Below are 24531 nucleotides of genomic sequence, written 5' to 3' on the forward strand. Positions count from 1 at the left end.
GAAGAGCTGATCAAGATCTCAGTTTTTATTTTACACTCCCAGAGAAAACTGCATAACAGTACATTTCTCTGCTTCAAAAAAAATAAGTTTATACCATTCAGTTCTCAGAAATAATTCTTCCAAGAACAAAGGTTAGGAGAGTGGAGCCCCCGTCAACCAGGGCCCTCAACAACCAGGAACTCAATATATTGTGAAAGAATGAGCTCAAGAACCATATGGAAACCTGCCCTCTGTATTTGCAGGGTGGCTTCCTAGAGTCCTAACACCGCTTCTTTCATTTATGCTTCTCCCATAATACAGGAATCCAAACACAAGTCGGATGTTCCGCCTCTTTGTTGGTCTGTTGGTTTGTCACTGCTTTCAAAAAATTATAAGCAGATATCTATTTCACACTGAACTTTGACCATTGCATAGCTTATAAATACACATATTCTGAAAACATTTTTGCTTACCAGTGATCAGTAGCATGAGACTTTAGATTTAATTAATGAAGGAAGAGGTAGTAGAATGCTGGAAAGGTTGGAGCCCTCTCTTTTCTAGTGGGATTAGGATCAGACCAGCCCCATTTGATATTTGAAGATCCAGCCTTTTGCTATAAGACTGTGCTTAAAAATACAAATGATAATAGTAGTAGTTTATATTTATTAAGTGCTTATTACATATGAGGTGCTGTTTTCAGATATACTTTCAGATGTGTGTAAGAAAGACTGACATTAACAGTGCCTTAGACAAAGTAGAAGTTTATTTCTATCTCCTTGCATTTGGGAGGTTGGTGCTCCAGAGCTGGTATGGTGGCTCTGCTCCAGACACTCACCTTGACCCACCTTCCTCTGACTGCAGGAGAGGTTGTCTGAGGACCCTGGTTCCACTACCAAAGTCCACGTGGTCTGAGTGACTCAATACCCTATGCATGTTCCAGGAACTAAATGAGAAATGGGAAAGGAGTGCAGGCCCAACAGGAGTGTCACAGACACCACTCCTGATAATATGCCATTGGCTGGGAGGTAGTCACATGGCCACACCTAGCTAGAGGAAGTGCTGGGAAATGTAGTCTTTATGCCTGTGACCATATGCCCAGTTAAAACTGTTCTGGTGTGGAATAACAAAGATCAGTTAGCAGTTTCTGCCTCATCACCGTGTATCATTCAACCCCCCCAACAACCCCTAAGGTAGGTATTTTACTATCCTCATTCTACAGAGGAGTAAACTGAGCTTGAGGAAGTTGCCTAAGGTTCCCGCTAACGCCATACTACATAACCCCAGAGCCCAAACTCTTATCCATTGTTTTCTGTAGTCTCTTTTGGATAAATGCCCTATTTCATTTAGTTTATTTTTTCATTTCCTTAATGCACAATTCAGTGGGTGTTAGTATATTCAAAAAGTTGTGCAGCCATCATCACTATCGAATTCCAGAACATTTTCATCACTCTAAAATGACTGTCCATTAGCAGTCACTCTCTATTTGCTCCTCTCCCCAGCTCCTGGTAATCAAATCTGCTTTCTGTCTGTATAGACTTGCCTATTCTGGGTATTTCATACAAAGGAAAACACATCATGTGGCCTTTTGTGTCTGGCTTCCTTGATTTAGCATGTTTTCAAGGTTTATCCATGTTGTAGCATGTACCAGTACTTCATTACTTTGTGTTTTTTCTATTGTTATCTACATCTTCTTTATTCATTCATCAGTTGGTAGACATTTTGGTTGTTGCCACTTTTTGGCTATTATGAATAAAGCTGCTATGAACATTTGTGTACAAGTTTTTGTGTGGATATGTTTTCAATTCTTTTGGGTAAATGTCTAGGAATAAAATTGTTGGGTCATGTGGTAACTTTATGTTTACCTTTTTGAGAAACTACCAGACTGTTTTCCAAAGTGACTGCACAATTTTACATTCCTACGAACCATACATGAGGGTTCCAGTTTCTTTTTTTTTTTTTTTTTTTACATCTTTATTGGAGTATAATTGGTTTACAATTGTGTGTTACTTTCTGCTTTATAACAAAGTGAATCAGTTATACATATACATATGTTCCCATATATCTTCCCTCTTGCGTCTCCCTCCCTCCCACCCTCCCTATCCCACGGGTTCCAGTTTCTACACATCATTGCCAACATCTGCTGCTGTCTATCTTTTTTAATTATAATCATCCTAGTGGATGTGAAGTGGTATCTCATTGTGATATTAATTTGTATTTTTTCTAATGACTAATGATGTTAAACATTTTTTATGTGCTTACTTGTACTTACTGTCCATATGCACGTATCTTCTTTGGAGAAGTATCTGTTTAGATCCTTCATCCATTCTCTAATTGGGTTATTTGTCATTTTATTGTTGAATTATAAGTTATATATTATATATAATATTATATATCATAATATATATATATATATATTCAGTTTGTGAGTACAGATAGAACCTTAGTGTTGGTCAGGTTTAGGTCAGAGATTTCCACACAATATGGTGGAAGGGAGAAGGTGTGCAGAAGGATCACCCCCAGGATTTTAGTTTTCTTGTTCAGCAGGACTTTGACACACTGGTGAGCTCAGCAGTCCTTTTCAACGTTTACTGTGCACATAAATCACCTAGAGATCTGGTTAAAATCCAGATTCTTATTCAGAAAGCCTGGGGGAGGCCTGAGATTTTAACAAGCCCTCAGGTGATCACAGAGCTACAGGCCCACGGACCACACCTTGACTAGCAAGTGTTAGAGAATGTCTTAATACGCTGTTTAGACCATGGGTCTACTTCTCCTCTGAAGCAGTTTGATTTGTTCTTCCTCAAATAAAGTGATGTCCTAGAAGGAGCCCAGCTTTTGGAATTGACTCTTGGCTACCACTTACCAGCAGCATGTTTCTCTGAGCAAGTTACTTTACTGCTCTCAGCCACACTTTCCACATCTGTAAATCACAGATACTTATTCCTCCTTCTCAAAGTGGTGATGAGGCTGAGGTGAAATAACATACATAAAGCATCTATTCAGTTCCAGGTCTATAGTGGGCTTTGGTAAGTGTTGATTTTTTTTTTTCCACCTGCCTTAAATGATAGGGGCTGTACCTCTGACTGTTGAGTACAAATACATCCTTATCGATGTAGAGACAACTCAGTGTTACTACCCTAATTTCCTATATGGTCATGATTAAATAGAGTATTCAGTCTGGGTGGTCTGTAGTTAGTCTATGTATGTTTCATCTCCTTTACTCAACAGATTGCTTGTTCTTGGAGATTAGGACTCTACGTCGTCTTCTTTTTGAATGCATGAGACCTGTCACAGTGTTATCCATAGAATTTGTTATTAATTAAAGCTTATGGAGTGAAGCAGACAGCCCATTCCAGTAGCAGCGGTAACAATAGTGACAGTAGAAATAATAATAATAATTGAAACTAACACTTATTAATACCTTTCTGTCAGACATTATGCTAAGTGTATGCATGGATAATCTCATTCAGTCCCCAAAACTGTTCTTTGAAACACATTCATTTATTGTCCCTGTGGCAGCTGAAGCCTGGCCATACTCAGGAAGACAGCATGACTTCTGCATTGGTAAGAGCTGAGTTCTAAAGGCTAACTGCCCATAGTTCGAATCCCTGCTCCAGTTCATACTGCCTGGGAGACTTGGATTTCTTAGTCCCTCAATATTCAAATGCATCATCTATAATTATTAATAGTGCTAATTCCATGTAACTATTTTGTAGTTTATATGAAATAATGTGTGAAATATGCAAAAAGCACTTAGCACAATGCCAGGTGCTTGGAAGTATTTAGTCAAGGTTAGCTCTGTTTATTTCTTTGTTAAGTCACTCATTCATAGCTTCACAGCAAATAAGTGGCCGAGGCTGTCTGATTCAGTGTCATATAACTCATAATCTCTAAGTCATTTTGCCGCAAGTCTCCCATTTCAAATAATGTATTGAAGTAGAAATTGAAAATTCATGTGTCAAAGTGAAAAGAGAAAGGTCAAGGGGCTGCAGAGGGAGAAGAAGTATGTGAGAGGCATTTTATAATTTGTCACCTTTTGGAAAAGACATCTCCAAATGCCTGATATTTGTGCTAACTTGTTTTCTACAAGTATTTGTGTAGCAAGTGCCGACCCAAGGAAGGCAAACCTGATCCAGGTTTTGTAGTGCCTGAAATGTATGCCCTTTGGGAAGGGGGCTTATTAAGGAAAAACTTTCATTAATTAAAAAATATAATAATATCTTATTGGTGAAAATAATATAAAAGTATATGACTGTATGAACACATTGTTAGGGTCCTTCTCAAGTTTTTGAAGGGCCGCCTGATACTTAAACTTCATTCACTTCGGGGTAGATCCTCCTATGGCATAAAAGTAGTCAAAAAGCAGCAAGCCTGATTTCCCTTCCAGTTTTGTTTCACAAAGGACCAGTTTTAAACTTCTTTGTCTTGGTACTTTTATTTGAAACACTACAATAGACCTCTACACTCAGACCTCTAACTCGCAGGAAACTCTGGTGGATAGCATGCTTCCCAGAATAAATATATTAAGTTATTAAAAAAAAAAACAGGCAGACTAGATGGGTTTTTCATACCTACTGGCAGGTGGCACAGATCTAAATGTTGGAGCCTTTTTATAAGCAAGATTAAATTGACTTGTGACAGCTGCTCACTAAAATACAGGAAGTGCAGACCTGGTTAAAAGCAAGAACACACTGGTTTTCATTAAGTTTGCATCACAGAATAGAGCTCACTTTTTTTTTTAAAGGTCTGTCTTAGCAATGCCCTTATTTGATGGTGTGTGCAATTTGTTGCTTACACACAAGTGGATCTTTGAGGTACAAGCAAGTCAATTAGTTCTATCTGCAGTGTCTTGGTATGTGTTCTATACATGTAAACAGAATCGGTGAATAGGCTTAGCTCTTCAGAACATCAGATCTGTGACTGCTAGCGAAGCCTGTTAGATCTCCACTTGTACAGTTCCTCTCCTACCTAATGTGATGGCAAACGTGGCAGCTGGATGGCCAAGGAAATGGATAATGAATCTGTCAGAGATGAGTGGATGTCACGGGAGTCTGCCTTCCACCCCATCACAAGGCCGGAGTTCATAACACCAGGAATTGAGAGCGATCTCCCAGCATTGTGAAATACATTTTTTTTCCGTTGGAGGAAAAGCCACTCTGGCAAGCGCTCTAAATAAAGGATTTCAGTGTCTGATTGGAATGGGATGATGAGAATAAACTGAGCTGTGGAAAATGAAAGGGAGCCGTTTCCAAATACAGGCCAATGACATTGTGCCTCAGCGTCCACTTTCACAAGCTCAGCCCTGGCACAGCAGTTGTCACAATGACTGAAGAAAGACAGTCCAGGAGCCGAGCTAGGTCAGCAGATTTACGAAGTTAGAACTGTAGCCAGCACCCAAGCAGCACTCTGCCAAACTTTAGCCGACCCAGGTGGCCATCCTTACAGGAAGGAGTTGAAACTAAAAGATGCACACTCCAGAACAATTATGCTACCTAAATGCTCTCCTCTAAGCTGTTTTTATCCCTCCTCTAAGTTGCGTTCTTCTCCTAGGTCTTTTAGGCATCTTTTTAGGATAGCTCTTGCGTTAGCTTTCAGACATTTGGCAAATCCTCTGGAGTTTAAATTAAATTAAATTGAGTTTACAAGGTCTCACCAATTTTAGAGTTCCCTTTGCCCAATATAAGGTTAGTTATGAAAACCAGTGGTGAGGGCAATTTTCAGCACACATCATAGAGTGTTTGACTTAGTACAAACAAAGTACAAAGTTCAGCACACATCATAGAGTGTTTGACTTAGTACAAAGCAAGCCTATTAATTCTCTATTCTTAGTCCATTGCTGTATTCATCATAGTAGAACAGGCACATGAAGTCCCTGCTTTCAGGAAGTTTAGTTGTTTATTAGTCACTTGTTTATTTGTCAGATATTTTTTAAACACTTATTATGTGCCAAGTAGCTTGACCCGTGTTAGGGATGTTACAATAAATAAGGCAAATATGACTGCTGCACCCAGGAGCTTACACTCCAGTGAGAGTGACAGAAGAATAAACAATTACAATACAGCCTAAGTCTAGAGCAAAGATAGTGTGGACTTCATCCTGTGGCTGGCCTTACCTCATGTCAGAGGAGCCCATAGGAAAGGCATTCTGGTGGGTCAGAGAAGGATTCAGATAGTTAATCAGCAGATGGTTTTGGAATGTCACCTAGGAGCCAGACACTGAGATTTCCAAGTTGACATCTGAATGGTAAAAATTATGCAGGTAAAAGAGGTAGAGTTATGTTCTAGGCATAAGGAACAGCTTAAAAGATTACGCAAAGGCAAAGTTTGAAGAACTAATTGTAGAATTGGTAGTGGTGCAAATAAAAATGGGGAAAGAACAAGAGATAGATTTCAAAGGGACTTGTAGGCCATGTTAGAGAGCTTGGACTCTATTCTGAGAATAAAGGGAAATTTTTCAATGGTTCTAAGCCAAGGTGACCCAGGTATTTTTGTGTAAATGATCGTTTTGACTATTGTGATGAGGTTGGGCTAAAGAAGAGTATGAGAGGAGGCAGAAAGGTCTCTATAGAAGCCATTGTAATAAACCAGATCAAAGATGATGATGATGTCAACAGGGACGTGGCAATGGCTAGAACTGTATGTATTTGAGAGTTATCGAGGAGGAGGAATTTCAGAACTGGGTGAGAGACTGAGTAAAGACAAATTAGATGTGATAGGAAAGGGAGTGGGAGTGGTCATTCTTGACCAGCTGACTAGAAGGTGATGCAATGTACTGAGAAAGAAAACACAGAAGGATGAGTAGGTGGGGGAGGGAAGCCAAATAATTCAGTTTGGGATATGCTGGATTTGACATGTTCAGGAGAGAGATCCGTGATGGACGTTACAGCACCAGGACTTATCCACATGTTGAGCAGATGATCTTCACCTAGTGATAATGGAAGGAGAGAGTTCTGTGGATTCCTATGGGTAACAGAGAATCTGAATCTCCTAAAATATTTCCAATTGTTTGAGTTTATTTTGCATGTGTTTACTTTTTTCTAGGGGAAAAAAATGATGCAAATTTGCTTTAGATTGCCTATAACTCAAAAGTAGTTGAGGACCACAGAGGAAATTGAAAGGACAACCTGGATAAGAGTGCCCAAGGAGAGTCACTTAAGCTGACTATGCTGATCTAGACCCCAAAGAACAGCACATGAAGAGAACAACAGAAGAGGGTTCTGAAAATGACCTTGAGAATCCAGTGGGGAGAGTGTGTCAGGGGAAATGGAGTGGTCCCACAGAGTCAAATCCCCTAAGGAGATAGATAAAGCAAGGAAGGAAATCCATTACATTTTCACCAGGAGGTCATGGGTGGTCTTGGCAAGAGAGGTTGTGGTTAGTTGGAAACAGTGAGTGTGTGGGAGATGAGAAAAAGGAGATGGCAAGTGTAGAAAACTCAAGAAGGGGAAAGAGAGTGTTAAAGTGGTAGCGAGAAAAGAAGACTAGGGTACAAAGTAGATATTTTTCTTCCTTAAGATGAGAGAGAAGCAATAAGTAAAAATTCTAAAAGCAGAAGGAGCCTTAAGTAACAACCAACCAAACCAAACACACAGAAGCTTTTAAAGGGATCGGAAGCTTAGAGAGATAGGGTGTCTACAGTAGGTATGATAGATATCAGGAAAGAGTAATGAACTGAGTTGAACCTTGAATGATTAAAAATCTTTGGACAGGTGAAAATGAACCATTAATTGAAAGAAATATGGGAAAATAAGACTAAATATTCATCTATTCTTCTTTCACTTCCTTTTGTTATTCAAAAAATATTTTCTCAGCAAATATAAAGTCTTTAGAATAGAAATTGCCTACAACTCAGAGACTGACTACCAGTATGAAAGTATTAATAGCTACAAGGTATATAATCCAATTTACAATTACTACTTGCATTCTTGGTCTTCACACATGAAACCAGCATATTCTTTGGGGTCACATTGTTCATTTCCTCATTTGGAATTTTTAAACACCAGATAGGGTGCTAAATCAGTATAAGCTGGTGCTTCTATCACTTAAGTTTCTAACATCTTCCATATTTATAAACACACCCATAAATAAAGGTGCTAATGAAGGAAGGAGAAAGATTCTTTAATAAGCAGCTTAACGCAAGTAACTCCCTGCATGTAGGAGATTTTTACAAGACTAGCTCATAATTAAACACTGTCTGTTTTACTTAACTGAATTTTTTCTCTTTTTAAAAGATTGTATGAATGTTAAAGACTCTGTTTATGTGTTGATGTTGAATGGGTATTGTTTAAATGGTAGCCTTTCAGCTTATTATAATTTACAACTATACAGAGGGCAGAGTGTAGTTATAAGTACTATGAAGTGTAGTCGACCCCTGAGGAAGCTGAGGCTTGGTCTTACCCAGGAAGGTTTGAGTGGGTGGCTATTGCTTTAGGGGCTACACCTTTTAGTTAGAAGAGAGCCCAGCAGCCCTCAGGAATAGTCTTAGCCATTCCTTTGTTTCCTTGCCGTAAGTACGGGTCAGTGTTCCAAACAGACCATTAGTGCACAAGAAAGAAATTTGGATGTTACTGTACACACATTATAGAGACCAACAGCAGTTGTTAAAGAATCTTATTTTCATGACATCTGCCAAAAAAGAAAGCAAATGTAAAGCACTATAATATTTCTTCATTTTTATGAAACTTGAATTTCTATATTTTTGTCCTAGTTCCTAGAAAGGGCCAGACTAGTTTAAAAATGCACACACACACATGCACACACACACACACACACACACACACACACACACACACACACACTTTCGGGTTCTAACCCTGACAGATCTTGGCCCTTTACCCCCAGGTCTGGGTATCAGGTCCTTTCCTTTGTGTGGACACATCTCTTCCCACATACATTGTTCTGCCCTCTGGTCATGGACATTCTGTTGGCCTAGGCTTTATTTCTCCAGAGGATGTGGCTCGTACTTTGTATCTTATAAGTTATAACCTGCTACCTCAACAGATATCAAGTTGGCCTTTGTAGTTTTACAGTCAGAGACTTTGGATATGGGAATGTATTTTTGTAGAAATTGCATATTCCATTGTTGCCTCTCATATATTACAGCATTATTCACAGGCACCAAAGGGAAGGCCTTGGCTAATGACCTCAAACCCCTGCCACACACAGGTTTTCATTTTCTAGTATTCGAAACGTCTTTTTTCCTGAGTCCTTTGACCCATTTATGAGAGACCTTTGTGATTATTTTATGTGAGTAGGAAATCTGAGGATTATTCAGGTTACTTAGAGGCCTTCGTGGAAAAACTCTTCTGCCTGAGGAATGTCATTTCAGAGCCCAGAATGAGAACATCTGTTTATAACCGCTTGGGGTCTATAAAATAAACCTGAATAGCAAATTATCTCAATGGTTATATTTCTTTTTAAACAAATAAGAGTAGTCCTTCTGGTTTAAGGAAAAACAGAAGATGACATTGTTCTTCAAAGCCAGATGTATTGTAGATTTGATAATAGCACAGAAAAGCCTCTCACTAGTGGCAATATTTTGGATATCTGTTGGGAAATCCCTGATTTCAGAGCACAGTTTCCTTAGGTGAGCGTCAGACCCCACCTAACTGACTTGTATTAAGATTCCTCGAAGTGTGGGATGAGGTCAGGCTGTATCATAATCCCTCCCCCACCCCTACCCCCAAGGACACTTGTTTAAAAGATTCGGAGGGTCAGGCCTGCAAATCTACATTTTACTAAGTCTTTAGGGAGAACTCAAGCACTACGGGCTGTGAGAGCCGCAATCCTAGAAGACAGATGGATAAAGCCTCAGTGATCACCAAGACAACTGGACTTAATGAACTCTTGTCTCTCCTCTGCCTAGGTGCAAATGTAATCTCCATGCCACTGTGTGTGTGTATGACAACAGCAAATTGACCTGTGAATGTGAGCACAACACTACAGGTCCAGACTGTGGGAAATGCAAGAAGAATTATCAGGGCCGACCTTGGAGTCCAGGCTCGTATCTCCCCATCCCCAAAGGCACTGCAAATACCTGTGAGTAACTTTTGCTCGGTAATACCATATTTTGTGCACGATGAGCTGAGAGTTCCTCTCAATTTCACTTGCAATTGTGCTTTCACTCCTCTTACCAGGAGTCCCATTCCTCTTCAAAATGCAGCTAAAGCTTTCATCCCTATTTTGCCACTTGTAAGCACATTTTAGCACTTGGATCATCTGTTAAAGTCAGTCTTCCAACATTCACATCAGTGTGTTGGGAAATGATAGAAACCACAGGAGAAATTTTTTCTAAGTGGATGAAACAGGAGCTGCTTTTTTTGCTTCCCCAAATTAATCTCCTATTAAAATAACAAAGGCATTCAAAACTCCCAACTCTGACTTAATTTTAACCATAAACTACTTCCAGAAATTCTCTAAATGTTTACAATCCCATTTCCCATACTGGGTAACCTAAGAGACGCTTTGTCTAGAAGATGTTTCCCTCTCCAAATTTAGCTACAGCCTGACTTTGCTCAATGAAATGGTGGGCTTTTTCCAAATGCCAGCAGTTGATGCCACGCCTGGCGTGTATCCTGTTAGGAGAGGCTGCCTTTCGATAAAGAGTGTGACTGTAGGCCTGTAGGGACCACAGTAAGAAAAGGGATGTTTGTGTGCATGTGAAAAGAGCACAGGCATTATCTGTGTTCACAGGAAGCGTGAGAGATGCCCCGTTATCACTCATGTGGGTGCCCCTCTGAAATCCCTGAACATTCCTAGGAAAACAAGTTCTGACACGCTCAAGGAGACAAGTAATTACTTCCAGAATAAATTGCCCAATTCTATGCATGGACCAATTAGCCACTCACAAAAGCCCAAGGTTTGACCTCTCTTAAAAGTAGAGAAGGGTGAGGTTGAGAATACACCCATTCAAGTGAGAAGTAACAGAAACAGCAGGACAGTGAGTAGTGGGGGAATGAGACCTTGAAGAGCCACCAGCTCCATGCAAGGCTAAGAATGTTATCAGGCACTTCAAAGCAGCAGCTGTGAGAAACCAAACCTCAGAAACTAATAGCCAGGAACCAAGACCTTATCAAGTTAAATGTAAAAGTAATGGACCGAGTAACAGGCCATAAAGAATGGGGGCATGAAATGATGTTAAAATTTCTATGAAGCAGGAAAAAAAATCTGTCAAAGGCTAAAAAAAAAAAAAAAATCCCCCTTTGTGAAGGTATTCCATTTCTTTCTGTGTTAAAGAAAAAACTGACAGCCTACCTCCTAAAATTAATACATAAAGTTCTGTTGAGCAGAAATGATTTTTTTTCAAGGCGGTTTTATTAACAGAGACTCCATGGGCTTTCCTCAATTGTTGAGAGCCATAGACTCGTGAATTCAGGAGGAATCTCATGAGGTTATTTGTTGCCATACCGTGTGACGAGCTAGAATTCCTATCACCACAGTTGTCAAATTTAGTTCAAAGGTTTCCTCAAATGAAAATGACTCAGATTTCATTTTTGATGTCTGCTGCTCCTTTAGTGGGACAGGATGCAAGAGAACAATGTTTACAAACACTTGGTGGCATTCTGGCTCATCCTCAGGGCAGGCCAACTTGTCAGGGCTACTAGAAAGGCAGCTGGGAGAGACTGCTGTTGAAGGCATTGGCTTCTATTCTAACACGACACCGTTTTTTTCTACCCATAACTGTACCTCAAAGTCTTGCTTATTTCAAGACATTTTCACTGGAAAGACCTTGTGCCAGCCAAGCTTTTTCACTGGAATGGATTTCTTGTTATATTCTCCATGGAAATTGCTTACATAGCCCTAATATAATGCAACCTCTTTCAATTGTCCATGTGGATTCTATTGTCTATCCATCCCTTAGTTTTTCTTGGCCTTCTCTAGACTTTTCCCCATTTCTGTTAAAATATGAAGGTGACAGATGGACACAATGGCCAAGGAGGTTGAATTCAACGTTTCAATCCTCAATATGGCTGAAGCTAGATTGAAGATTTTAAGATAACCTGCAATGGTCCAGTCTTGCAATGGAAAGAACCCCTTTAAAGAAATCTCTGCCACATCAGATTGCTTGCAAATGTCCAAGGACGGAAGTAGGCAATTAAGTGGTTTAGTACACAGGTTCCAGAATCAAATACCAGTTTGTCCATTCACTAGCTCAGTGACCTTGAAAAAGTAAAGTATCAATATTAACCTCTCTAACACTTGGCTTCCCATCTGTATTGTGAGGATAATAACAGTTCTTACCTCATAAGGATTTTGAGAGAAGTGAATAAGCTAATGCGTGTGATGTGTTTAGCATAACACCTACCACAAAATAAGTGTTCAAAAATAATTTTATTTTTAGGCCTTTTTTCATAAGGCAGACTTGTCAATTATTGGACAGTTTTAATTGTTATAAAACTTATTTCTTAACATTAATATTGAGTGTCTCCTAATTTCCAACCACTTTTTCTTTTTAAGTCTTAAAACTCTATATCAACCCCAGTTTTCTTTCTTGTCCAGATTAACATCATCAGTTCCATTTCTCATATGATAAGATTTTCAACTCTCTTACCTAGTTGTTTGCCCTGGAAGTCCTCTGAATTTTTAGTGTGGAAATTTAAGCCAAACTCAGGACTTCTAGCACTGTTATGATTCTCCTGTCATTTTGACTTTTTCTTACACACATGCATACATGCACACACTCACGTGTGCACGTGCCCACACATACATGACTCGAGTTGGTACATTACAAGTCAGATATTAAGAGGGACACTCAGGATATGCTGTATCCTAATACAGGAATAAAAAACCTAAGAAGTAAAAAGGAGTGGCTACAATCTCTGATCCCTCAACACCAACTCTTCAGTAGCCTAGAACTAACACTCATATTGGATAATCTCTGGATTTAGCAGAACTTCAAGCAGCCAGGATTTCTGAATAAGAAGATCAGTTCCTGCCTACTCTTAGCATAAAAACTAGGAAGGCTTCATTACATCAGGAAATCTTAAGATCTCCCTTCAAAACCATTCAGCCCATCACTCAAAAGTTCCTTAAACTGGGACCTTGCTGAGAATACTATGGCTTGGAAGTCGTAAATTCTGGAGCAGCTCCAAGGCCACTTTTGTAGGGTGCATATAGAGCCAGGAGAGAAGAAAACAGAGCCCCAGCCCTCTAAAACACCGCCACCCCAATCTGTGAGACACACCACATTTCCCCATGCTTTTCATTATAATAGACTCGGCAGAAGCAGAAGTAATAACTCTTGTGATGATATTTTTATTCATTGTGCTTTTTACTGAAGACTCAGTGTGTTTTCTTGGTTCTTTAAAGCCATATGTATGTGTATCAATATATTTCTTATTTTTCTACAAAGCTTATGTTTTATCTGTAAGACATCTTTCTTCTTCTCCCTATTGATCTTCATTCTATTTTTGATAGAATTCTATTTTGAATGTCCTTTGAATTTCATTTCTGTTTTCCAAGTAGATAGAAACTCTGTCCAACTTCATGCTTAATCATGATTCTCTTGATTCCCCTTGTCTAGCTCATAAATAAAATTCTGATCCCTCTTGAAGTTCTGATCCCTACTTATAGATGCTGAAAACTTAACAATTAACCTTTAGGAATAGTCATTTCAAAAAAGGTAATATAATATTGTCTATACCTCTGCTTGCCAGACTGTGTCCTATGACCCTTACAAGAATTCCATGGCCAAATAAGTTTGGAAAATGCTATACATTATACTGACTCTTAGATATTCACATTACCTTATTAAAAACATTTGAGAACCCTAAAATAAGTAATCTATTTTATCATGTGTTTCCCACACTTTATTGTTCATGGAACACTTAAAAACCTTCTATAAAACACTCTTGGGGACATGCTGCTGTAAATAATTTCCTCAGCTTTCTGATAGAAATGTCATAGAGAAAAGCCCAGCTAGTTCAGCTGTATTGAATCTTTTACTTTCCTCTTACCTACACAGTCTAATATTCTTCCAAGAAAGAAAATTAAATTGGTCTGACATTGACATTATTTGTTCAGAAATCCGACTTGAATTGTTACACAATATCTAGGTCTCCTCTGAGCGATGGAAAGTAATTTAATGATTGTTCTATTATTTTCTCTGGTATCAAATTTGCATTGACCAATTTATATTTTCCCAGGCGTACATGTGTATGTCATTATCCAGACAATTTCCTAAGTGCTTTACACGCATGAGTTCATTTTTAACTCACAACAATTTTATAAGGTAGATGCTACTATTTTCACGTTATAGAGGTGGAATCTGATGACTACTAAGGAAAAGTATCTTGTTTAAGGTTTAGCTACCTAGTCAGAATGAGAAGGAAGGTTTGAACCCAGGTGTGTCTTGAGCCCAAAGACTGTACATCTCACTATATGGCTTCTCAGGTTAAAGTTCAGTGACTTCCTCTGTCCTCCACTGGGGTGTGGACTCCATCTGACACCTGTTTGAACAAGTCGATCTCTAAACCTGCTCTCTCCCACTTTTCTTCCTAGATTGCTGCTTGTTATTTCTTTGCCTTCAAAGAGTCCCCTTCTACCTTGTTTTAAATTTTCATTCTCAGTGTACAGTTTTCTTCCTTGATATTCCTATCTAATCTTGTGGTTTTAGATCTTATTAATATTGGTTTAATGCTAATAAACAAATTATAGCCTGAATCTTTCTAATGAACCCAGGCTGTCTATGAAAATCTCAAAGTCAACATTGCAAGATACTGAATTCATTTCTTTTCCCCAAATCACCTTTTTCTTCACTCTCTATTGAAATTCTGCTCATTTTTCAAGACTACTCCTCAATGTGAACTCCTCGATGCAGCCTACCTAGCCTGTCCTATGCAAAATCAGCTGCTCTTTTCTTGATAATGTATGTATATATATCAAGATAGATTCTTGGTAATGTATGTGCATTTACAATTGGTTGACTATAATCAAAATTACCATGATAGTGATAATAATGATAGCTAATATTTATTAAGCTTACCATAGCCTTTTATATTTTGTGAAATGCTTTATGTACTTTCTTGCATTAAATCCTTACAATGTCCCCATGGGGTGTGTACTATTTTTATCCCCATTTTACAGATAAAGGAACATAGGCACATAAAGGTTGCCCCAAGATCCCACAGCGAATACATGACAGAGCAAGACTTAAACTCAGGTCATTCTGACTTCAGGACCTAAAATGTTAGCAATTTAAGAATGGGACCATATTTTATTCTTGGCCTTCATAAATGTTTGTGGAATTAATCATTTGGTGAATAAACAAGTAAACCTATACAGTCTTGAAATGTGCTTGTGGATGCATTGACCTCCCATCGATCTTCCCATGTCCCCTGGAATATGTGGCCTTCACAGTTCAGCAGTTCTAACACAAGGGCCTTCAGTCTCGCATAGGAAGAGACCAACTGAGATTTGGAGGAAATACAATAGGAAAGAGAATCACTTATTTTTCGTGGGTGCTCACGACCCATGCAGCCATCTAGAGATGACATATTGGCTGGCTGGTTTGTATAGGCCTCCCTAAGTGACATTCATGGCCTCAGTGACTTGACCATTGTTGGGCTCTGACTACCAGTTTTTCAGGCTCAATACCCTGATTCTGTCAGCACAATAAGAGAGGACCTTCCTCTAAGAGCCTTACATATATGAACCAAGCTGTAGGGCCAATATATAGAGCCAGGATACCTACCAAGTTATTCATGTACAACCACTAGTCCACAGTCACTTATTTGATGCTTATGGGACCAGATCTGATTTGGAATTCAAATTTTTTTTAATTTTAAAAGGTAATACAGTGTACATACATTATGTTACATCAATACCCACAGCAGAATATCAGGTAGCACCACTTAATCAAACATATTTCTGTAGCAAACCTATGATTATTTTCACTGAGTGAGATAAAGGAGAAGACCTCATACCCCTTCCAGTCAGGTTTTGTCACCAAATTAGTTCAGATCACATTATGTCATGCTGCAGCTAAATTTTGGGAAAAAAACTTTGTGTCTTCAGAGGTTTTTTTTGTTTTGTTTTGTTTTTGAGGATTAGAGATAAGATAAGGATTAGAGATAAGGACTAGAGATAAGATAAGATAAGATAAAGGATATAATAAATTGATCAATAATATAGAGTAGCTGTTAGAGGCCCAAGCTCTGGATCCTGGACCTCTGGATTCAAATCTCAATCTCCTTCCCAACTGACTACAATGATCTTGGGCAAGCTCTTTGTGTTTGAGTTTTTCCCCGTCAGTAAAATAAACCTGAGTATTGACATCATAGGGTTGTCTCAAAAATTAAATGAATTAGCACATGTAAGATACTTAGAACGGTGGTAGGCACATAGTAAGCACACAGTGAAGTTAGCTGTTATTATAATTGCACTGAAATCTAGCATGTGGACCCATCCCAGTCTAAAGAGCAAATTCTCTCTTTGGAGACAACAACTGTATGGGGAGATAAATTGTGCCCAAATGCCGGATTATTCATCCACAATATGAAATAACTGTTACAGAGTTCAGAATATTTAAGTCCTTATGATCAGTGTATTCTCTCCCCTGTAATTAAGTCTCCTTGTAGAGCCAGATACTAATCAGAAGGTTGCTTGGTGAGCATGGGAATTAAATTCAAAAATTTTAATGATTCAAATGCTAATAACATCAGGCTGAAACATCAGACCCATCCATCCTACCCCAGGGTTAACCTCCCTAATGCCAACAGAACACTGAAGGCCTGAAAGTTTACAGGTTACCCCTCCCTCTTCCTGAGAGAGTGCTAGGCCAGTACTGCCACCACATGCCTAAAGATGCTCTTCTTTCAGGCTTTTACCTTCTGACTAGCTTTTCTTCCAATCTTCAGGTATGTTAATACACTAAGTTATCAATAGATTAATGTCACCTCTGTCAAATTTGTCATAGACACTCAGGCCCCAGAGCCCTTCTGTTGTTCTAAGATGACTTAGCTAACTCTGATTGGATCATTTTTGTGTTGATTTAACAGTACAATTCTGTGAAGGCAATTTTATTTCCTTCACTTTCAAGTTCCTGGGAGACAACTCACCGTACCTCCTATCCACAGCAGTTTGGACCAGGGAGCCGGGTTGAAAGGACATTGGAAGTAGTTCCTCTAGAATACAAATGAGGCTGCAGAATGTTTTCTTACTCATCACCTACTTCTTTTTCAGCTGGGCTTTTTGGAGGTAGAGCTCCCAGTGGCTGCAGCCTGGCTAGAAGAAAATCTAGTCACCTACTTGATAGGCTTTTTTCAAACCACCTAACACAACAATGGTAATATTTTCTCTCAGTTTAAAGCATGCTGAATCCTCGTCTCTTCTGCCTCCCTCTTGATGAGAAGCTGTTGAACTTCCCATTGATTCTCAAAAGGAGTTATGACTTTTAGCACTGCATTCATCTGCTTTGAAAAATCAGAGTGTTTATTTTTGAGGTCTCCATCAGGTTGTCTTCCTTAAGCTTAACTATGTCCCCTTTAGCCACATACTTGGTGGGAGGGTTAGTAAAGTTAGAAGAAGAAGAAGGAGACGGAGAAGGAGCAGAAGAGGGAGGGGGAGGGGAGGAAAGAGAAAATAACAAACTATATAAGTCTACTAGGGTCTCGTCCCCCAACTGCAGTAGAATTCCTTAAAAAAATAAATAAATAACTATGGGATTGGGGAGGGCTGGGTGAGGAGGGAAGAACTGTAAGTACCTACAAGCTTAGCACTTTCACATTCTTTGGCCCTTTGGCTTACTCAACATGTATGTGTATCTCTGACTGAAGGAGCATATCTATTCTAGAAGAAGCAGAAGTCCTAAACTCATATACCACGTATTGCAGAACCTTCCTTTAAAGCTCATTCATACCTGTGTTTCATTTCCTCGGTGTCAGTTTAGCAGTGTCTCAGTAGATGGGGATAATTATCTGCTCTAGTGTTGACTATAAAGGGGTCAATTTGGACGAGGACCTTACTTCTCACTGTGGGTTCGATTTCCTCTTCTGTAAAATTAAAGTGCTGAGTGAGATTATTTCTTAACTCCCTTTCAGCTCTCCATTTTTGGTCACTCTTTCTGAATTCACTTATCTGGTGCCTTCCTTTTTTCTTTCCTTCCTATCTACTTATCATCTATCTTTCCCAAAGATTTTTGAGGTTGTTTCAGAGATAGATTTAAGCCAATGAAGCTTAAATTACAGGGCCCCTCACTAGACTCCTTCTAAATTAAAAAAAAAATCTAATTTCATGTCTGATTTTATACTTTAAAGTTAATATTCCCCCAAAAAGCTCCTAGATTTGTGTTTGCTTTAGGTCCCACAAAATCTGCATTTCCCCCTGGATAGCTTAGGGAAAAAGACAAACAAAAATAAGAGCATACAAATAGGAATATAAAAGGGAGGTGTGAGAAAAAAAGAATAGAAAGAAAATAAGCCAAACATTAAATCAGCTTACCCAGTTGAGCATCAAGCTGACCTCTGAGTTTCCTGGAAGGCAAAGTGGTGAAGGGCATATCTACACATTGTATAACTCTTGCTATTAGAATGGAGGAAACTTCCAAAGAGAACAAAAATATTTATTAATACTGAACTCTGAGAAATGTCTCAGTGGAACATCTTATAGGGGACAAGACCGTACTATGACCAAAAGTGGTATTTTCACTCTAATAGAAACCTTCTATCAGAAACAGGTGATAAATTTTTGCTCAAATGTACATCAAGCAACTCCTCTGTACCAGGCATTGTCCTGAGCAGACAACAGAGATACAGACATGACACTCGTCCCCTCAGAGGTCTCAGGCAAACACACAATCATAAGGATAAGTTGATAAGTTGCTCACAGAGCCCTGCACAAAGAGGTGTGCCATCACAAAGGACACTGGCTACAGGGAGGTGAAGAAGGAAGGGAAGAAATAACTTCTGAGCTCAATTTTAAAGGTAAACATATTCTTTACATAATAGTTGTCACTTCACAGGGAATGGTTAAAAAAACTGCCAACACATCTAGACAATTTTCCTGAATGTAATCTGACTATCATTCCTGTGGCTTATGGGCAACCATCACTGTTGTAAGATGGAGTTGCATTCATTGATTCAGCACTTACAGACCCCAGAGATACCCACCTTTCATGAAGAATTGTAGCCTTCCCGTGTTCGTTTCTTAAGCATTTGAAAGATTTCTCATGACTTACTCATAGCCTTTTCAATGCATATAACTGGTTTATTAAATTCTTTAGTTTGTAGAGGACCAAAAGCAAGGTGTTTGAACATTACAATAAGAAACATTAGGGAAAAAATAACATTTGACAGTATACTAATGGACATCCCTTGGTGCTCAGGTATTTTCAACTTCAAAAATCTTTATTCCAATGAGCAGTTTAAAAATCTTTTCTAAGCAATTCCCATTTTACAACAATGGAATAGAAAGTGACTCACCTGGTAGCACCTCACAAAATTTTAAACCACAAAATGAGAAAGAGCCTGAATTTTAAACATCCAAATGTTAGTTAATAGAAAACATCTTAATGAGGAAAATAGGATCTCATATGGCCTTGCTTGGCAAGGTTTGTATAGCTGCAATGAACATTTCTCCCAGCACTGGCATCCCCAAAGGCATGGAAACATTTCTGCATCTTTCTAAAGTATTCAACTGCAGCAAGTACTGCATCAAACAGTCTTACAGGTTTGCTCTCCACTGTGTCTGGCCAAACATCCTGAGAACTCCGCCTTGCATTATGCATGGCCCTCTAACTCCATGCAAGTTTGAAAACACATGAAAAGTCTCTTCCTGCCATCCCAACTTCCATTCTCTTTGACTGATTACGAAGGCATAGCAGTTCCTTGTAATGGAGCAGGATTTTCAGTCATGGGGAAATTTGGAGCTTCTGCAACTGATACTAAAATTATGATGCTGCCATCATACCTCACTCAAAAGTGGATTTGCAAAGGAAAAAAATAAAGATTCAGTACCAAGTCAGTGTCACACTGTGGCAAAGATAGTCTACTGAAATGTCGGGTTAGGAATCCAGCAGTCCTTTGCAGAAATCGCATCCAGCTTGAAATTCAGTTCAGACAAAGTTAAAACATGGAAATGAAAATTTAGCTTTCCAGTTTTGGTTGGTCAGCGATCAGTAATTAAGCTGAAGCATCATAAGTTCTGTGCATTTAAAATCAAAAGACTTTGAATATATCTAATAACTGAAAATAAGATTTCATCCCTTCCAGGCTTTTTTAAAACATCTTGGTAAGCTTTAATTTCTCCTTCTCCCCTCCTTACTAAGAAATAGGAAAATAGCTCTTGGTTTTAAAGAATACAAAGCTAGAAATCTCTGAGCAAGATGCAATGATTAGTTAAAATAAGCAGAGGGCAGTTGTTCAAAGATTAAATACTAAAATAGAAATTTAATGATTCCTACATTTACCACCTGTTAGCACACTTCACGATGTGGAGAACAAGTCCGAACAGCTCATTAACAGCTATCATTTATTGACTGTGTACCATGTGTCAGACATTTTTATGGATTATCTCATTCAATTCTCACAGCAGCCCTGTGCAGTAGATATTATTAGCCCCTTTCAGATGAGGAAACAGGCTTTTAGAGAGGCTGGGAACTTGCCTGAAATCACCCAGCTAGTCAGTTGCAAAGCATGACTCTTACTCAGTTCTGTCTTATTTGCATCTCATGCTCTCACCCACACCACTCCCTGAATTTAGTGGAAATGTTACAAATCTCTGACTTCTAATTAGTAGTATCTATCATGGTGTTGCTTGCTTGATGACCCAACTATATCAATAATAGTAATCACAGCAAAGATGGTTGGTTATAGCACATACCACCTGCCAAGCAATGCTTTGAGTACTTTAATTATATATATATATATATATATATATATATATATATATATATATATATATATATATATATATATATATATATATGTAATCCTTGCAACAACTCTAAGAGGTGGAGAACTGAGCCACAGAGAGTGTAAGCCACTGGCCCCAGGGTCACGCAGTCAATGAGTATAAGAGCAAAGCTTCAAACCGAGACAGCCTGGCTCTCATGCCCCTGCTCTTGGCTAGGGGTTTTCATCCGGATACAGACTAAATTCATGTCCACATTTATACCAAGTTCAGTCACATTCTGAAATGGTTCTACCACCTCAGCAGAGCTTGGCAATTAAAGTAGAAGCTGAAAAATCGACGAAGCCCAAATCGAACAACCTAATGTACTCTTGAATCATTCTGCTCAATTTAATTTCTATTACATAATTTAATCCAAATATCTGACAAGTAAAAGAAGACTAAAAATGATGGTTATATGTAGTTAATCAGATAAAATGCCAAATGACTTTCAACACCTAGCACATGCATATCAACACATCTAAAGAGATCTATTGCATATGTGGATATATTTGCACAGGCCCATATAACGCAGACTTGGTCTTTGTGCCCAGAACACAAGCCTAGCTTAATATCTGTTTTGAACCACATAAAAATTTTCATTAACCTTACAAGTAAGCACAAAATGTTTGATATCACGAAGCTGTCTTGAACAAGCTGCTAAAGTTGAACATTAATTTCCCAACTCTGATGAGTTCAAGGAGTTGTAGAATAAAGCAAAATGGTCTCAATGGATGGATATATATTTGGGGGTTTTTTTGTGCTATTTTTCTTATGACCTGAATGTTATCAAGTGTTTATGTTTCTGAGATTTTTATATCATGTTAAAGATGTCACATACTAATAAATGTCTAACAGCTTTTCTTTATTGTTTTCTTTCTCTCCAGGTATCCCCAGTATTTCCAGTATTGGCAGTAAGTAAAAAAAAATCACCAATCCAATTCTAGGCCAGCTTTGCTTTGTTGTTCAGCTCCTCAGATCTATTTTCCCAGTGTCCATTTCTGACGTAAGAGAGTATTTCCTTTGTGAATTGAATTGCTGTGTTTGTTCTCTGCACATACATGGTGAGAGCACAGATAAAATAGTTATCTATGTATAACTCCTCTGGGGATATGGCAGTGCTGCCGCTTGCCTGACTACTGTTAATCAATGAAGGCTACCTTTACAGAGGTGCAATTAGTTACATAACCATAACTCATTTAGCAAAAATATAAACAGTCCTATTTACCCATATCTGGTAACCAACAAACAACTTGAACTCTCTCCCTAGGACTGAATATGAATTTCTACTGTAATTTAGAAAAGCAGAGAATGAATGTTTTAGGCTTATTCATTAGAACTGAAAGAAATCACCATGCAACCAGGGAGCAGGAATTTTATTAGTGCATTAAACTTTAGCCTTTGTGAAGGCCTGAAAGAGGTAGGTTTGTGATCATTAGTCTTACTGGAGGAATGAAGGAAAAAAATAATCAGTATGTCCATTTCTCCCTCCTAAAATACAATTATCCGTGTTTTCCTGACTACTTAGTTTCAAGTTTGATAGCGAAGGGGTATGAAAAAATACATGCAAAATTTAAGAGTAAGGATACTAGAAATTCCTGCAAGAAATATTTTAGTAGAAATATCAGCAATTGAAAAGAGAAATCTCTCTTCAACATTCTGTGGAACATTTCTCTAGCACCATTGCAAAGAGAATTCTACCAGCTGTCATGGGAGAACCAGGCTGTAGCTCCCTCTTTACATTTAAAACAAGGACACCAAACACCAAGCCTGAAATACTCACTGAGGAAATGCCCCATAAATTTTCAGAGCCGAATCTCACATATTTTTAAATACTGTTCCCTTTCCCTCTGATGGCTAAAACCTTTGGACAGCTACTGAATAACTGATTTGAAATAAAGTACTGAAGAAGCCAAGATTATGCACTGTAAGTGAAAAGAAGCATTTTCACTGGGGTTTCACCCCTCAGTCTTTGTCATAGGTGCTGGGCCACACAGGGTGATACAAGTGTAAACAGCAGTGATTGGAGAATTCCAATACCCAACATCCATCTAAAAAGCAATACACTCCTAATTTGGATTAAACAACTTCCCGCTTCTTATAAATGCAGTCAGGTCTCCCAATTTATAAGTCAACCTAGTTTACTTACGCTTGAGAATAGGCCCGCACGTGGGTTTGTTAAGAACTAGACGTGTTAAATGCCATGAAAATCAGCCGCTTTGTAAATAGAAATAGGAGTAGTGTTCACATTCATTTAGATACCAGACTAATGCTGCAGCTTCCTCCTTGTGATCTTGTTGAAATGGCATCAGTGCTACAAACTTGCAAATGAAAACCTTCAGATCTAATAGTCTAATTTTTCTGCTGTAGTATCTCCCTTGGCGTTTGCCTAACTGTATAAATACGCCACATTGTGCTCCTTTCAGGCCTTGACAATTGCATTTGCGCATACATTTTGGAGCAAAAGGGAACCAAACAGAAGCAGACTGAGACAGATAATTGAGGCTGCTATGGTGATCTGACCTGTCAAAAGTTTCAGAAATGGATGGATGGAAAGTAGTTCTTTGGTGTTAGGGTGTGTTTCTGTTCGGAGTGTCAATCGTATGTTGCATGGAATTTCTGACTGTACTGCTCACCCAACATCTCATTCGGCCGCCTCCACCACATGCCCCATCTCTGAGCATCAGCAGATGTTGACCTTTTACACACTGAATCGGGAAATTCCAGTTTTGCTTTGTTTTATTTTGAAATCAATGGTGACCTGAAAGGATGCTTTGTTTTGCCTTTGGAAAATGTATTAACCTTTATTATCAGGAAACTAGGAAAATTTAGCTCCTTAATACCTAACTAAAACCCTCTAACAAATAAAGTGATAGCTTGTACCCCGCCTTCGTGATGCCTCTGGCTGTTCTGCTTGGAGTGCAATGGGTGTTTCCTCAGAGTTCTCAGGCAAACAGGATATAAGCGCTTCCAGGGGTCACCCAACATCACACACGACTAGCTTGCTTATTGCCTGGCTTTAAGGTCAAGAGATTTACCATAAAACCATCAAACATGATTGTATCTTCTAGGCTGCTTTAATGTCATTTACACATTCCTTCTTTGAGGACTCATAAGGTGCTCGCTGTGTGCACTGGTGGATGGATTCCTTTGCTCTCCAAAGGGCAAGAATTCATGCATAGATGACTCACTGCCTGTTCTAGAGGGCACAGAAATGGGGTTTCCAAGGTAAAGCCAGAGAAGAGAGAGCTGCTTGGATTTTTAACTAATTTTGGGTGTTTGCCAGGGCTTTTCCCTTTATCCCAAGGAAGGAATCAATGAACATAATTCCAAGTACACAGAAAGATGCCATTATAATATATGTAACACCCATGAGATTCCCATCATCAAAGAGCATCTCAAGGAAAATGAATGATGCCTATTATCAACATAAATTATTGATGTATGTAACCATAAGTTCATATACATATGCTATATACACAGTGACTGAAGATTTTAGAGGACTATTAGATTTCAGTACAGATTTCAAACTGTCAACACCTGTATTAAGGTTCAAATGCATAGACAGAGTGGTCATCCTTTCCGATCATCTGCTAAAAATGTTTTTGAAACAAATTTCCCATTAAGGTCATTTGTACCTGCTGTTGTCTATCTATTAGGAAATAGG

General features: G+C 38.7%; 1 protein-coding gene across 8 annotated transcripts in view; it reads left to right on the plus strand.

Moving 5' to 3' along the window:
- The window catches only part of NTNG1 (netrin G1), a 336631-nt gene that overhangs the window by 232934 nt on the left and 79166 nt on the right, over positions 1-24531 (plus strand). For all 8 annotated transcript variants that reach the window (XM_067727086.1, XM_067727083.1, XM_067727081.1 and 5 more), the window contains exons 4-5: positions 9844-10016; positions 21752-21778. In XM_067727086.1, the coding sequence (XP_067583187.1) occupies positions 9844-10016; positions 21752-21778 (200 nt within the window). The remainder of the gene's footprint in view (positions 1-9843; positions 10017-21751; positions 21779-24531) is intronic.

Source organism: Pseudorca crassidens, chromosome 2 (assembly GCF_039906515.1).
Source record: "Pseudorca crassidens isolate mPseCra1 chromosome 2, mPseCra1.hap1, whole genome shotgun sequence".
In the NCBI taxonomy this organism is placed as follows: Eukaryota; Metazoa; Chordata; class Mammalia; order Artiodactyla; family Delphinidae; genus Pseudorca; species Pseudorca crassidens.